Source organism: Salvelinus namaycush, chromosome 10 (genome assembly GCF_016432855.1).
Source record: "Salvelinus namaycush isolate Seneca chromosome 10, SaNama_1.0, whole genome shotgun sequence".
Taxonomy (NCBI): Eukaryota; Metazoa; Chordata; class Actinopteri; order Salmoniformes; family Salmonidae; genus Salvelinus; species Salvelinus namaycush.
In genome coordinates, this window is record NC_052316.1 from 11,603,646 (window position 1) to 11,621,415 (window position 17,770).

Consider the following 17,770-nt stretch of genomic DNA (forward strand, 5'->3'; position numbering starts at 1 on the left):
TACTGTGTCCATGAAATCTATATAGTATTTATAAGCTGGAAGTAGAGGCCTAAGTGTTGTTGTCCATCAGTTTACTCCAATTATTGGCAGAGTTAGGGGAAAATAATAAAGGGAAATATATATATTAGAAAAACAAAATATGGAGGATTGCAAATGATGCAGACAATTTCATTGATAGAAACCACCATCTATCTGCAATATTAAAGCTGATCTACCCCATTAAAAAAAATCTAATAAATACATATATAGTACCCAACATCAGATTAGGACCAAACTTCTTCCTACCAATGAGTAAGACATGAGGAATACATTTTTTTTGTCAAAAGACCCCCAACCCCACCCCAACAAACAGTATACAGTATCAGTTCTATGTTTGACAAGTAGTATGGAGCTGTGGCTTGGAGTATTGCTTCTCTATACTATGTAATGTATTCCCTGTGAATCTGGTGGGGGTTTTTCCCCCCTGGTCAGAGAAATTAGTAATTGAAGTTGCTAGCATTATTTACCATGAAGAAGTGAAAAGCACCAGGTTCTGACCACTAGATGCTGCTGCTACTGCTATACCGCCACACTCTTTATCCATTTTGCTGGTCTCGGGTTTATTAAATAGATCACAACATTTCCTTTGCCACTTTGTGTAGAAAACCAATAGATTTGTCTCATTATGAAAATAATTGTGTGGTCATCCTCACAATTAAAGCCAGTCCTCCATTAAAGCCATTCAGTTTGTGCTAATAGCAACCTAATGCTTCAACCCAACTTTCCTTGCATAGTCCAACAAGTGGCCGCTCTCTGCGAGGGCTATTCCTATGCAAGACTTTTCCTACAAGCCCAAAACTTTGATGGAGAAATGGGCTAGGGACTAAAATGTTGTGACAACCCTAATAAAATAATGAATTGCATGGCAGTCTTATGTTTCTCAATAAAATGATCAGGAAACTATATTTATTGTGATAAGTGACAATTACCATTAAAACCAATGCAAGGTTCATCTGTGTTCAGGTGTATCTAGAGTGCGGTATTGTCCAGCTGTGGGCATAATAAGCACAGTTCCTTCCCCACATTCAGACAAACGGTTGTCAAGGGTGGCGGATATGAAAACAAGCACACTCTTATAAAAAAGAGTTCCAAAACGGTTCTTCGACTGTCCCCGTAGGGAAACCCTTTTTGGCTCCAGGTAAAACCCTTTTGGATTCCATGTAAAAGCCACTGTGGAAATGGTTATACATGGAACAGAATAGGGTTCTTTAAAGGGTTCTCCTACGGGGACAGCCGAAGAACCCTTTTAAGTTCTAGATAGCACCTTTTTTTCTAAGAGTGCATGAACATTTTTTGTTTTATCCCAGTCTTCAGGGTGAGAGATAATATATGGGAGACTGGCAGCGTGCTTCGTCCAGAGGCGGGCTGGGCTGCCAGTCTCACCAGTTTCACCATGAGGACGGTGACGAGGGGGTACGGTCTGCAGTTTGCTGTGTACCCTCCTCCTTTTTGTAGCGTCATTACGTCAATGGTCCTCAAGGTCCTAACGCTTGTCTTGAGAGGAAATTTCCTCTCTTATTCAAAAGCAGGCTATTCCGGTGGTCCCCGTGTAACAAATACAGAGCGGTTGGTACAGCCAGTACTTCTTAGTCCCAAAAGCGATGGAACGCTGCTTCCCATCATGGACTTGCAGATTTTAAGCAAGCACCTCAAGGTTTGCAAGTTAAAATGCTCACACTTTGCCGGCTATTCTAGTCGGTGCATGCCAGTCTATAGAGCTGAATGATGCGTATTTTCATGTGGCTATACATCCTCCCCACAGAAAGTTTCTGAGGTTTCATTTTGAGGGTGTGGCCTACGAGTTTCTGGTCCCGCACCTTTTCTATGGCGGTGAAGGCGGCTTTGCCACCAGTGCTATGATAGCTGTGGTCCCTCTGGGACAGACATGCATCTGTTTCAGCTCTGGGTGATTGCTTCGTGTCTGGACGCATCTCGCCACTGCCATCGGACAGCTCAAGGCATCCCTGTCTTGCTTAAGGGCTTGCATAAGCCTCACTCGGCTGGGATGAGACCCTTATCAACTACGACCACCGCTGCCACTCTTCCCCGGGCCTCAGACAACCCCGGAAGACCCTTTGCCAGCAGCCACAATCTGTCTCACAAAGTCAGCCCGACGCCCAACAGACGTTGAGCCCAGCCGGAGGCAATGGTCACACAAACTGGTCCGAGCCAAAGCCTCCTGAGCGTGTTTCCACCCCAGGCAAACAGGACAGCCCTAAGGGCACGGTCAGAGGTTCAAACTCAGCTGGTTAGCCTTTTTGAACTTACTTTTACCACTGTCCATCTTACTGAAGGAAGGAAGCACTGGCTGCACAAGCAGAGCATAAATAGTGGGGTTTTAGCCAACACAAATTCTACCCAAGCAAGAAAGAATTAGCTACACAAGCAGAGTAGAAAGTAAGCAGAAAGTAGTTAGCTTTTAGCAAACACAAAACCGATAGCAAGACCCAAAACTCGAACATCTAGGGGGACGAGTACTCTCTCCCCACTAACAGACACCTAAGTCGGAGCTGAATCTCGTAGTCTTCGTGTGCTTGAACAGTTAGTAAATTGCGTGGCACGTTCTTCCTTCAGGCGAAATATCTGCATATCTGAAGAGAAAAATATCTGCATTCATTGGCCCGTTGGGTGTGATTTCTTCAGGTGAATATGATTGGTCGTTGACTCTCATAGTATGTTATACCGAGTGACTGACTGAAAAGGAACTATTGGTTTTCTACCCAAAGTTGGAAAGAAAACATTGTGATCTATTTAATAAACAGAAGAGACCAGCAAAATGTATGAAAATGTGTTGATATAGTAGGAACAGCAGCATCTAGTGGTCAGAACCTGGTACTTTCACACTACTTTATTAAGGTAAATAATGCAAGTGACTTCAATTACCAATTTCTCTGGACAGGGTTGGAAAAACCATCATCAGATTCACAGGGAATACATTTACATAGTATGGAGAATCAATGCTCCAAGTCGCAGCTTCATACTACTTGTCAAACATAGAAAACGGATACTGTATACTGGTTGCTGGGGTGGGATTGGCATGGGGTGTGGGGGGGTGCGTGGGTGGCTATTGTTTTTTGGGGGGGATTTCTTATGTCTTTCTCCTTAATAGGAAAAGGTTTGGTCCAAATCAGATGTTGGGAACAAAATGTATTGGACATTATCTGAATCTTATCAATTAAAATGGCCAATTTGGGTGCACTCAATTAGCTTAATTTCTCAGAGATAAAATGTTATTTCAACAGAATAATGTTTAAGGAATGCCAATCTTGCCTGTTTCTAACTAAATAAACCATTTCAGAACAATCTGAGATGGTGGGTGTCATGGCTTGCTGAAATGACATGAGACAACTCTCACGGTTGAAACATTTCAGGAGGAAATGGTAAAACGCCAATCAGGAGTGTGTGTGTGTGTATCTGTGTGTGTATGTGCATCCTGCCCAGTGATGAATCTGAATACACAGCATGAGCTGACGTTCTACATAGCCAACACCGCAGGCCTGCCCTTTCAGTCTAATAAAAACAGCGTCTAGATGACAGCCTCTTCCATTACTGTTCCACCTCTTCCCCATTCCTTCTATTACCGCTCCCAACCTCTCAAATGAAAGTGACGTGTCCCACGGAAACTAAATAAGCCATATCAATATCTTATGACAGCTAAAGTTTGCAGCCCGGCTCCTTGATTCTATATCTCAGTAGGTATGCAATATTGGGTCAGGGTCAAGGAGGGATGCTTCTCTGAAACAGTGCTCTTCAATCCTGGTTGAAGTTGAGACCCACAGGGCATGCTGGCTTTTGTCCTATCCCTGCACAAATACATCTGATACAGATAACCAAGTACTCATCAAGACCTTGGTGAACTGAATTAGGGTTGTGTTATTAAGGCACGCAAATTACATTTAGTTCAACATTTAAAAAAAAACGAGTTTCTTACTAGTTCAAGAACTAGTATGTCTCCATTTCACGCTGTTTCATGCAGGGTTGGAGTAATAGCCTGCACACTCTGTGGGTCTCCAGAACCCATTACTAACTGCTATAGAAAAGGTTGACGGTGAAAAGAGAACCTTAATGTGTGGACAATGTGGGAGCAGCAATGCAGAAAGACAAAAACAGAAAGGCGAGGCGCGGGAATCTGTTTCCATTTATTTCGCGTAATCCTGCACCGGCTCTCAGAGACAGGGGGGGTGTGGTGTTGATTCAGACAAAATAGCAGCAAACATATTTGAATAATTACATATTCAAATCAAAAGAATGTGAATTTGAGATGTGGGCGAACTTAAAAACAGGGAGAGGACGGGGAATACAAACACACAGACAAACAAGTGCATGCCCACCTATACACTGGGGCACTCAAGCAAACACACACTCGCACACACACATAAAAAGAGATGTACACTGTAACGCACATACACATAAACATGCACAGGCAGACATACAGCCAGCATACACACACAACAGAAGATAAGAGCCACCACGTTTGAGGTCAAAACAATGCTGTGTTGGGGTGCACAGGGGTTTCTTACCTTCGATGGCGAAGGGTTTGCCCACGGTGAGCAGCTTGCAGTCTGCGTCGATGGACACCTCGTAGTCCAGCAGGGCCTTGTCCATGATGAAGGCATCAAGCTGAGGGGGATCTACCCTTCAACACACAGGGAGAAGGGGTTATAGACAGAGAACAGGGGACAATGGAACACGCCACAAAACGCATGACAACAAAAGTCATGTCCTAAACGCTAGGCCTACACACCAAATAGGCCACGTCCCAATCGCCACACACCAAACAGAACACGTCCCAATCGCCACAAACCAAAAAGGCCAAGTTTGAAATAGATCATGTCCCAATCCTACGCACCACACACCAAACAGGCTATGTCCCTAACAAACCTTTTACCAATCGCCATAAACACTCGTCTCTGTACCTCATCCGGCCTTGGGGACATTTCCTCCCTCATTCCAGATGTAGCACATGACCCTCATCACCATCATGATTATACTTCATGTCTCAGTGTAAATGGGGGACCGCTAGGGAAATTGGGCAGAAGGAGAATAGTAAAGAAAAGCCATTAATCGCCTGTCCGACCCAACAAGACTGGAATGAATGCAGAGTACACTGACTGAGGCAATGGCAAAATAGGAGAACACCCAAATCAGGCACTCAACTTTTTTTATGGCGTGACCCCTAACTAGGCACATTAGCTGAACCAGAGAGGATTATGGGTCATGGGAACTATCGTAATGCAGGCTCAAGATGTCATAATGGCACATTGTTATGTGTGTCAGCTTTCGGGTCCTCTGCCTTCAATTGTAAGGAGTGGATGACCTCCTGGGTAAGAAATCGCCTGTGAATATTACTGGCAATTTTCTGGCACTTTGGCTGTTTAATCAAACCATCCATCAAACCATCCACTTAGAGGAGTTGTATTGAGTTATTTTGCAACTGATTAAGAGCCTGGAACAGAAGTTACAGGTCTTTGTAAACTCCTGTCTCAAACAAGAGAGCGGATCTCTAATATAGACCTGTAAAGAAAATCAACCAGAAGCCTGTTTCGGAGTGGAAATGGAGCCAGGTTGGTCACACGGCCCAGAGAGGCCCGGAGAACATTGCAAATCCTTGGAATCCTCAAGGCAAGCGAAGAAGAGGACGTCCAACAATGACCTGGCGCAGGTGTCTAGGAGCAGAACTCAAGAAGATCCGCTTGTCATGGCCTGAGGCAAAGAATGTGGCCCAAGAACGGCAACAATGGAAAACTTTAGTACAGACCCTATGTTCCTCCAGGGACGAATAGGAGTAGCCTTTTACACTCGTACCTGTATATGGTTGAAAATGGCACATTTGGACACTGATAAGCGCCTAATTTGGAACGCAGTGGCTGTACAGTAACATGCTATACATGATGTCAGAGCTCATGGTCTCCACTTCACAGCTCTGTATGGATTTTGACTGACAGCCATCCTGAACTTGAGCACCGTGCTCGACAAAATGATGCCACCATTCCTCCCGCTAATTAGGCAACTTTTGCAAATGTTTTATTGTCTGAATGGTGGAAGCTGTAAATTATAAGGACTCAATGCATTTTGAAAGATGAGACGTTGAGGATTATAATAAATACGGCTTTTATGTCATACAAGCAATCCAAACACCTGTGAGTCCAAATGTCCACTTCTCATTTCCATATAATAAAACCTATGTATTACACAGTGTCAACGTTTAGGAACACTATGTTTGATGTACAGTTACAAGATGACATGGCTTTACACCATACGTTGTCCTGAACAGAATGAGTCTATGTTTGCTTTAATTGTACATTTTTTTTGCCAAGGACCACACATCAGAATGCACTCATGATCCCACTCTATTACGATCTGCTTCTCTGAATTGCCTAGTAAAAGCCTAACATTGTAAAATCGTATCTTATCATTTAGCTAGTCATGTTAGCAATTGATTGCACTATCAACTTATGCTCACCTGACCCAGATGGCGAATTTATAATTCACCGTTTTTGAATTATGTAAACAACAACAGTAATTGTGTAACGGCGAAGAAGCAGGGCCGTGTTCCAAAGAAAACAACTACAAGTGTGTGCTTGCTCTAGTTCCTCAACGGCACAGCTATGAGAGCTCAGGAAGCTACTTGTAGTTGAAGACTCTTCTTTGAGTCATAAAAGTGCATTGAAATTACTTAGGAACTGTGTAGACTTTGGAGAGGTGTGTGGCCACTTCGAAAAACCAGTTAAACCTCTCACTCAAACACTTGTCATTTTTTGGTCAAATTTTCCAAGAATATTCTTATCATGTTAATGAATGTATCTAGAGTATTTTCAAAAACAAATACGGCGAAAAGTAAAGGAAATGTAAAATGCACATAAAATCTACCGTTTAGATAAAATCTACAATTTGGATTCAGTGTGGTGTCCTCACTTTTAATCTAATAATTGTCCCATAATCTCCAAACTGCTCCTTTTTAATTGCTACAATGGTTATGCATATGCTTTCCCTATTCTCTTCTGTAAGAAACATTTAAATGTAGCCCTATCCATGTATGCCAAATCCAAATCCATAATGTAATTAAGGGTAAATCCATTTAAATTCTATCACTTTTTGACATCATCCCTTTTGATTTAAACAAAACTTCACATATATGTTAGCCCATGGAAGAAGTGGTCAGAAAGTGACTTTTTGGACCTGAATGCCAAAACATTCAGGAGATAAAGGTGCTCAAAGATGACCTATTTTCCACACCCCAACATACCATGAGACGACATCCATGTCTTCACCACTGGAAAAGATAAATGGTTGAGTTTGACATCATTTGGAAGTTTACAAACAGGGTTGTCAAACTATTTGATAATTTCTTGAAAATAAATGATGACATTTTTTTAAACCTTTAATGTAAATTAGAACTTATTTTTACATCATCTGAGGTTTTTGTGTTGTGCCCACCATTGGATGACACACAACGTGCTCATAAATAGAAGGTGGGTGTCATTTCAGTCATATAAATATATTTCGTAGAATGGACCTATTCCTTCAGAACACTGTAATTCAGCTGGTGCTCCATTGAAATTGAAATCAAATTGAAATCGTAACTTCTAATTACTATCCCGGAGATGGCCACCGGTCCATCCACCGTCGAATGTTAACACAAATGGTCATATCTATTCTATCTATATTTCTTTGATTTCAATACGTTTCTGATGGAGAATTGACAGCATAATTTAAACCAACAGATATTCCCATTGAAGTCAATATTTTCTTATGTGTGGGCCTCAAAACATCTTTGTAGTACCATTTGAAAGTTAAAATTTCAAATGTATTCCCATTTGAGTTAATTTGTTAGCCAAAACATGACACCCACCCTGTATTCAAGAGCACGTTGTGTCTCAGCTGATGGCGGCCACAACACAAAAACCTCAGATGATGTATAATATGGTCTAAGCAACAACATATGCGAATATGAAAAGAAAGAAGTTTATTCGTTTTTTAAAATAATTGACGTTTAAGGTAAACAGTTTTTTTTCAATAAATTACAAAGTTGTTTGACAACCTTGTTTGTAAGTTTTTAATTGATATCAATCTCAACTGTTTATCTTTTCCAGTGATGAAGAAATGGATGTCTCATGGTATGGTGTGGTATGCAAAATAGGTCAACTTTGAACACCTTTATCTCTTCAATGTTTTGGCATTCAGATCCAAAAACTCACTTTCTGACCACTTCTATAATGGGTAAATACGTATAGAAGGTTTCGTTCAAATAAAAAGGGGTGATGTCAAAAAGTGATTGAATTCAAATGGATTTACCCTTAAGTAAGTATTTGCAACACAATACAAAAAAATATCTGTATATGGCTACTGGCTAGCATAGTCAAAAGATCTAACAAAGCAAAGATATGCGGATCCACATTCCACACAGTCACACACACAAGCTCAAATGCCAGCTGTCTTCTCTCTCCTCGTTTGAATTGAACTATAACCTCTTTCATCCACCTGAAGTTCAACCCTGTGTAGAGAGCCATTTTGTTTGTGTTTGCTCCCTTTCACATTTCATCTTTTTTTGAAGCAATACCACTGGGCTCTCCTCTCCTTTGCCTTTCTCTTCTGTCTGCCTGGATGACAGACCTTTGTCTGAGAACCACAACAAACACTTCTCCCGTAGGAGGGAGAGGAAGACAGAAAGAATTCAAAACTCTTTCTTGACAGTAGAAAGAGAAAGTGTCCATCTACTCTGTGTTCTACTTTATCCACCTCTAGACAAATAACTTTAACAACACTTAGAAACACTCACAGGAATTTGGAGTGGCAGGTAGCCTAGTGGTTAGAGCGTTGGGCCAGTAACCGAAAGGTTGCTGGATTGAATCCCCAAGCTGACAAGGTAATAATCTGTTGTTCTACCCCTGAACAAGGCAGTGTTCCCCGGTAGGCCGTCATTGTAAATAAGAATTTGTTCTTAAATGACTTGCCTAGTTAAATAAATAGCATTTCTTTGGCTATAGGGCAGGGGTGCTGTGGACAATCCTACTCTTGGAAACCTACTTCAGAAGCAGCTGCTCATTAGGACCTTGATTAGCTGAATCAGGGATATGTGAGTGTAGGCCTGGAACAAATCTTGCACACCCTGTAGTTCTCCAGGAGTGGGGTTGTATATGTTTTGATCTCTTACTTGAGGGTGGACACTCCATCAGGTGTGGTGGGCTCATTGTAGCGCCTCATGTACTCGTGCATCTCTGGGAAACTCTTCTTCATGTACTCCTCGGCACTGCTCTCCCTCACCGTCCCAAACCTGAAACCATGGGACGGGTGGTGGAGCTAGGGAGGAAAAGAGGGAGGAGGAAGGGAGAGGGGAAGAGAGGGAGATTGGGATGGGGGAGAGAGAGAGGAAAGAGTTAATAATCAAAATAAATAATTACAGACAACATTAAAATAACTATTAAGTGTGGGTTTCACCTTGGCGTCGTGGATCCCCGAGAGCTCCTCGAAGGTCTTCTCGCCGACCATGACGGCGGCCAGGTTGGCTGTATAGCTGGACAGCACCAGCAGGCAGAAGATGGCCCACAGGTTCATCAGAAACCGACCCGTCCAGCACTTGGGCGTCTTGCTGGAGACCGTGCGGCCGAACAGGATGGCGTAGCACAGGTTGAGCGCCGATGAGTAGGAGAAGACCCGCAGGCGGTTGCGTCCGTGTGGCGTCATGCCAAAAGGGCTTTTCCACTCGTAGAGGGTGAGGAAGAGGGCGGTGATGTGCAGTGCCACGAAGATACCCACCCACATGGACCAGTGAAGGGGCCACATGAAGGCGCCAATGGGCGCCGCTGTGTCCTTGCTGCGCACCAGGATGCCTAGCGAGGTGGAGAAGAAGGGCGAGGTGAAGTCGATGACGCGGCTACGCACTGAGTTAATGCTGAATGAGGTGACGGCCATGTCGGCCACGCCATTGAGCAGGTCGCCCACCAGCCCTGTCCAGCGGCCGCTCTTCGACGCTCCATACTTCCCGTCACCCACGATGTACAGGTCGTACTCAAAGCGCAAGTCCTCTGCCAGTTTCTCCAGCAGGTCAATGCAGTATCCGTAGCAACACTTGCTGTAGTCCGTGGGCAGGAAGGTAGAGTTTCCCGAGGCACGCTCGCTGAAGTAGCTCTCCAGCATGTCCGAGCTGTTCGTCCCTGCATCCAGGCAGTACTGTCCCGCCGGGCAGTTCCCGTCCTCATCGACTTCCCGCGTGAATACAAAGGGATGCTCCACCAGGGTAACTACCCGCACCCGGCTGTCTGCCACAGGCATGCCTGGCTGCCACCGGCCCCCACTCCTCTGGCCCTCCCCCCGGTCGTGGCCCTTGCCATTGGGACCCTGCCAAAGGCTCTGGTCCTCCACCTTCAGGCGGCCCCCCTCCCAGCTGCCCACCGTCACCCAGGTGGGCTGGCCCACCGCATCCCGCCGCAGGCTCCAGATGTGGAAGCGCTGAGAGGTGAGAACCCGGGACAGGTTCCTCTGCACCGACACCGGCCCTGTCAGCCCTGAGAACGACGTGTTAGACAGGAATCTATGGGCCAGAGGAGATTACATTAGATTCAGACTATTTATTGCATGCACTTGTGAGAGTCCGAAGCCAGCGCATAATAAATCACCAGTGTTTCCCATAGATTATTTCTTATGGTGTGGTGGGGGGAGGGGAGGGGCATGTATGGACTCCAATAGCTTCTTGCCAGAGGGATAGTGAGTCAGACTGTACAGTTTCAAACTTACTGTACAAAATGGATGGACAGTGAACTGCATAGCAGTAAGTGACACATCTAACCTGCAGCACAGTCTAGACAGACACTGGTACTGTAGTACAACATGTCGAAACCCGGATTGGCATCTATTGAAGCCAAACTAATCCACCCTGCACCTGCAGCAAGGCCAACAGTGTATCATCACAACCCTGACTGACAGCTAGATGTTTTCCTGTGGCTAGGATTAGCTGTTTTCTGACTGGCACACTTTGGGCCTCCTCACAGACTGTAAACTCTAGGCTCAGCTTTGTCAAGGAAAATGTAGTGTCCCACGGGGCACGTCACATCCTTTCTATATGGAAATGTGGGTCCTATTTGGTTGAGACATTGAACAATGAGATTTCAAACTTTATTCGCACACTCAAAAAGACAGCCAGAAGTTTGTTGAATTCCCAATGTGTTATCACTATGCTTTCTACCATTTAAAAGTAAAACCAAATTCCAATGGAAGAACAATGTCTGATTTTTGGTTTAATGTCATCTAAATGTGTTAGCTGTGCTTTCAACATTTTAAAAGCACAATAAATGGGAATACAATGTCTGATATTTGTATTTATACAACAACTTAATGTGTCGTATAAATCACTGTGCACAACCAAATGACCTGGATTGCAGTTGAGATTAATACATTAAATTACTGTACATTAGTGCAAGTGATCAATGCTGTTCAAGACTCTGCACTGATTATTATGGCAATTGTGAAGATCTGCGACATTTGCATGCTATATTGAACATGCACGCTTTCTATGATTACATAAGAAGACATGTATAGTTACATTAGTCTAACCTCAAAATGTTGAATAAATAAATACTGTAAGATAGCCTTAACTTTAAGCTATTTCCTGTATTAGAAAAATATGATTGAATTGTGTTTGGTTGACAATGCAGGATAGTTTTATCTGAGCCACTGGCTTAATCCTATTCTTTAACTTAGATTTTTGGTTTAGTTGGAGACGTGAATCCAACATACCATTTGTTAACTTGTCAATAGGCTATTTACTGTATTGCAAAGTGATATTAAATAGTTTGGATGTCAACAAATTCCAGTTTATCTACAAATGAATAATGTATATGTTGGATTCACGTCTCCATCTCAAATAATAATCCATGTTAAAGTGCATTTGAAGCTTGATTTGATTTAGTCCTATTCTTTAACTTAGATTTTTGGTTGAGACGGAGACGTGAATCCAACATATCAATAATTTGTAGACAAACTGGATATTGAATTGTGTTTGGTTGCGCAACCAAATATAAGCATATGAAGGAGATGTGTCTTCTGCTTGGATAGATGTGTCTTGTTCTCTGTTAAGCCTACCTTTAGGAATGACTTCCATAGCAACAGTGAATATATTTAGTTATTAATAGGTCTCTCAACAATCATTCTCACGATAACACATTGGTAGTAGTCAGCGACAAATGTAAAAGCTGGGCTTGTTTAAAACCCTGGATGGGAGACCAAATTAACAGCTGTAGATCAACTCTCCAATAGGAGATGCTGCCGAACCTATTGTTTTTTGTTTGTGTTTTATAGTTGGTATAACATTGAACATCTGAAATTGTTTCAAAGGTACAAATTCAACATATTTTATACATGGTTTGTCTAAGTTGAAAATTGGTTACAATGATAACAATCATTGGGCTGACATTTCACCCTCAAAACAACAGTTGATAACTTTTTCAAATCCACGTAGATTTGACAAAATGTCTGCCTCGGATCCATGTTTAGCGAAACATTAGCCACTAGTGGTTAGCCCTCCAATTAGTTACGGCATATGAGTTTAGCTTAGCCTAGCGAAGGGGTCACTTCAGGATATTCAGATCCAGCCAATCCCATTGGCTAAGGGCAGTTGTGACAGTCATGTTGAGTCATGAGGAATGTGTGCGGCCATTAATAACTGAGGTGGCGCCGCGTGACCGCTGCTGAACTCCTTCCATCGAAAAGAAAAAGGCAGAGGGATGGATGAATCAGAAAAGGGTAAATTGGCTCCATACCTTTAGGTAATTAATTTCTCCCTATCTCAGCCTATATAGCCCTCCACCTCCCCTCCTTCTCCTCAGTCCCACAAGAGGGAAAAGGAGCTGATGAATGCCATTACATCATTACATGGAAAGGCTATGCGTTTCTCTTTACCAGTAGCTACAGGTTGTAATTACTTAAAAGCCCCCCCCCCCCCCCCAACCTGTACCTTTTGGGTTTCTCTACTGCTCCTCTCTTTACTCACTACCATCCCTCGTGTATTTCTCTCATATTCCATTCCTTCCTCCCCCGAAGCCCTCTTCACTCTAATAGCTGTTCTGTTATGTAGCTGTTATGTGTCTAAGTGCCATCATGATTATGACACTTCATCATGGAGTTGTTCTTGAGCAAAACGTCGTCGTAAGCTCGACATCGTCGATCTTTACTAGGCACAAGGCACCCGGTGCAATCCCATGAATTTGATGGCCCTCTTAAATGACTTGGTAGAACTGAATATAGTTATAATGGGGTGATTTCCAAAATGTTTCTCATACGCGGAGACGCTGTAATGTTGTAATCATTCTCCTCTGTGTTGAAGCCCCAGGCAACAAACTCTACTCTTGAAGCTTACTGCTCACTACGGGAAAATGGCTTGCCTTTTTACGCCAATGAATAAATGTGATACACCAGTACTCTAGCAGTCCAGCTGCCACCACTTATTTCCTTCATAATTTCCACTATATTATTTTTTCCAACATGTTTTAGCTGAGTCGGGGTACAATTGGGCCCAATTGTAGCTCATCCTATTGTGTTTTTGTGCTGAGACACTGTCTGCATGGCTAGCTTGCGCGGCTGTTGTTACTCTGGTGCATGGCAGATACAGCGGGTGTAAAGCTGTGTGCTGCTGTCGCTCTGCTCTGAGCCACCGAGAGGCAGAGAGGGCTGTGGGCTCTTTTGATAAGGAAGCCTGCCTGCCTGGCTGGCTCCCCTATTTGGGAGGCAACTGACTGGAACTCATGAATAAAGCTTAAAGCTCTACCCTCCTCCACTTCATGTTTGTATTCCAGCTGGGTGCACGCGCGCACACGCGCATGTGTGTGTGTGTGTGTGTGTGAGAGAAAGTATTGTGTGTGTGTGTGTACGTGCGCGTGTGAGTATCTGTCTGTGTGTATGTGTATACGTATGCATGTGCGTGTACAAACACACTCTAGCCTCACTCCATACACAGGAGGCTGCATCTATCGCTGTGTTTGGAGGAGCTGCTCTGTGGTTAGGGGTGACTAGCAGTCTGACCTCAGCAAGAGATAGGCCTATTTGCAGACTCATGCAAACACTGGGAAAGAACCACTACTCAACTGTCTATAGCACTTACCAAGTCCATTATAATAATATGGACCCAAAACCACTATATTCAGACACAACTTGGCTAAAAGGAGGAGATGTAAGAGTACGTATTTATGTACGTATGTACGGTGCATTTGGAAAGTATTCAGACCCCTTGACATTTTCCACATGTTGTTACATTTACAGCCTTATTCTAAAATTGATTAAATTGCTTTTTTCTTCATCAATCTACACACAATACCCCATAATGATGAAGCAAAAACAGGTTTTATACATTTTTGCAAATTTATTTGGCCCCTAAGACCCTCAGAAACTTTTACAGATGCACAATTGACAGCATCCTGTCGGGCTGTATCACCGCCTGGTATGGCAACTGCACCGCCTGGAACCGCAGGGCTCTCCAGAGGGTGGTACGATCTGCCCAACGCATCACCGGGGGCACACTGCCTGCCCTCCAGGACACCTACAACACCCGATGTCACAGGAAGGCCAAAAAGCTCTTCAAGGACATCAACCACCAGAGCCACGGCCTGTTCACCCCACTACCATCCAGAAGGCGAGGTCAGTACAGGTGCATCAAAGCTGGGTCCGAGAGACTGAAAAACAGCTTCTATCTCAAGGCCACCAGACTGTTAAATAACCATCACTAGCCAGCTTCCACCCGGCTACTCAACCCTGCACCTTAGAGGCTGCTGCCCTATATACGTAGACATGGAATCACTGGCCACTTTAAAAATGGAACACTAGTCACTTTAATAATGTTTACATACTGCTTTACTCATCTCATATGTATATACTGTATTCTATTCTACTGTATTTAGTCAATGCCACTCCAACATTGCTCGTCCTAATATCTATATATTTCTTAATTCCATTCTTTTACATTTAGATTTGTGTGTATTGTTGTGAATTGTTAGATACTACTACACTGTTGGAGCTAGGAACATAAGCATTTTGCTACACCCACAATAACATCTGCTAAATATGTGCATGTGACCAATTTTAAAATGTATTTTTTAAACGAAGAACATCAACTGGGCAGAGGATATAGCCATTGGACTTGGGGCTCTGCTGGGCATTTACCTCATATTTGGATTTTTGCCACTAAAATCATAATTAACACTGAGAACTAAAATATTGTGTTATTGTTATGCATATTGTTATCATTAATAATAACAGGGGGGGGGGGGGTAGTCCAAAAATGAACCTCAAAACGTTCTTCAAAACGTTCTTCAAAACGTTCTTTGAGGATCCATTAAAAGGGATACTTAGAATAACATAGGGGTTCCTCTAAACCCCTAAAGGATACTCCAGGAACATTTTATTTTTTAGAGTGTACCATAAAGGCCTGATTGGGGGAGTGCTGCTCTTCTGGAAGGTTCTCCCATCTCCACAGAGGAACTCTAGAGCTCTGTCAGAGTGACCATCGGGTTCTTGATCACCTCCCTGACCAAGGCCCTTCTCCCCCGATTGCTCAGTTTGGTCGGACGGCCAGCTCTAGAAAGAGTCTTGGTGGTTCCAAACTTATTTCATTTAAGAATGATGGAAGCCACTGTGTTCTTGGGGACAATCAATGCTGCATAACAATCAATGCTGCATCCTTCCCCAGATCTGTGCCTCAACGCAATCCTGTCTCGGAGCTCTACAGGCAATTCCTTCGACCTCAAGGCTTTGTTTTTGCTCTGATATGCACTGTTAACTGTGGGACCTTATTTAGAAAGGTGTCTGCCTTTCCAAATCATGTCCAATCAATTGAATTTACCACAGGTGGACTCCAATCAAGTTGTAGAAACATCTCAAGGATGATCAATGGAAACAGGATGCACCTGAGCTCAATTTCAAGTCTCATAGCAAAGGGTCGGAATACTTATGTAAATAAGGTATTTCTGTTTTTTATTTTTATTTTTTTATATTTTTTTCGCTTTGTCATTATGGGGTATTGTGTGTAGATTGTTGAGGAACTTTTTTGATTTAATCCAATTTAGAGTAAGACTGTAACGTAACAAAATGTGGAAATTTTCCGAAGGCACTGTATGTACAATATATATGTATGCGGCAGGTAGCCCAGCGGTTAGAGAGGCAAGCCAGCAACCGGTTCGAATCCCGGGTCCGACGGGAAAAACCTGGTAGGATGAGAGCTGGCAACCGGAGGGTTGCTAGTATTAAATCCTAGATGCCACTGTCTGCCCTTGTGCCCTTGAGCAAGGCACTTAACCCCCCACAACAGCAGCTCTCTGGGTGCCCAGTGTGGCAGCACCCCGTACCTCTCCAAATCCTGTGTATTTATGTGTGTCTTTCGGAGGGGTTGGGTTAAAAGCGGAAGTCATATTTCAGACGGACGCTGTGTGCAATTGACCAATAAAGTGATCTCAAACTTAATGTGAGTGTGTGTATGTGTGTAAAATAATCCTTCAAACCTCCAGAGACTTTGTGAGTCAAAGATTAAAAGTAAACCAGCTTTACCTGGCGAGATACTGTCCGGACGAGGGCACCTCGTGCTTGTTGGGCTTGTCGTAGCAGTTGACCATGTTCTGGATGAGCGCCAGGTCGGGACGCACCACTGTGGCTGCTGCCACAGCTTGGCCCACCAGCTGCAGCGCGTCGCGGATGTAGAAGTCCAGCGGCTTGCGCTCCACCTCACCGTAGGCTAGCAGCCCCAGGGGCAGGCCGATGGAGTGCAGGGTGTCGGGGCTCAGCGGGTAGCCCAGCACCCAGTGCACTGTGGGCAGCGTATGCCCCAAGTCCTGGGCACTCCGCAGCACCGCCGCTGCACACTCCGGGTCGGCCCCGAACAGCAGTACCGCGGCTGGTGGCAGAATCTGACTTGGCCCCTGTCCCCGGAAGTGTTCCGAAAGGAAGTCCTGGATTTCGGATTCTGTGGGCCCGGCCCGGGTGAGGTTGAGGAGGCCTCGGAGGTGCCAGCGGGTGGCGCCCCAGCCAAGGCGGCTCTGGAGCTCCAGTAGTTCCAGCAGGCCAGCCTCCTCCCAGCCCTGGCACAGCACAGCCATGCCCTCCTGCCAGCCGCTCCGCTGGAGAATAGTCAGCAGCAGCTCTGACAGGCCTGACGGGGGGATCCGCGTAACCATCTGCAAGTGGAAGCGGTTCTGGGAGGAGATAGAGAGAGACAGAATAAGAAAGATTGTCAGATCTAAAGAAAAGGACAGGAGCATGAGTCACGCAATTGCTATAATCAAAGATAGCATTGCTCACCCTTTGTAAAGCACAGCTTTGTGAGGGTATGACATAGTGGTTATGTTACATTTGGCAGAGCAACCTACATACTGTATTGACTTTACACTCTCTTCAGTATGACATTTGCTTATAAATGAGTTGTGAACCATCTATGTAGGGCTTATAAAATGCATTATGAAGGCTTCATTTTCAAAAAGGAAAATAGATCAAGCTGGATATAAGAACCAAAACAAATTATTCAGTGAAATATTTTCGGAGAGACTACAACTCGACTCACTGACTCAAATTCAAACGCCCTCTGTATGTTAAAGGATGGAGAAACATTTTTATCTATCAAAATGGTTATCTTTATAATCCCTTTTTCATTAAACAAAACTTTGAGCTTATGCTCTCCTAAGTCACAATTTGATTCAAAAAACTTTATCAACAGATGAAAGTGCCAATTTCAATCCATCTGTTGATTACCGCCACATAG

The 17,770-nt window shown here is 43.9% G+C and overlaps 1 protein-coding gene across 1 annotated transcript in view; it reads right to left on the reverse strand.

Annotated features, from left to right (window-relative positions):
- grin3bb (glutamate receptor, ionotropic, N-methyl-D-aspartate 3Bb) overlaps positions 1-17,770 on the reverse strand; it is a 119,957-nt gene that overhangs the window by 12,322 nt on the left and 89,865 nt on the right. The window contains exons 3-6 of the mRNA XM_039003088.1: positions 16,567-17,207; positions 9,478-10,570; positions 9,194-9,339; positions 4,560-4,675 (exon numbers count right to left, since the gene is read on the reverse strand). Of these exons, the coding sequence (XP_038859016.1) occupies positions 4,560-4,675; positions 9,194-9,339; positions 9,478-10,570; positions 16,567-17,207 (1,996 nt within the window). The remainder of the gene's footprint in view (positions 1-4,559; positions 4,676-9,193; positions 9,340-9,477; positions 10,571-16,566; positions 17,208-17,770) is intronic.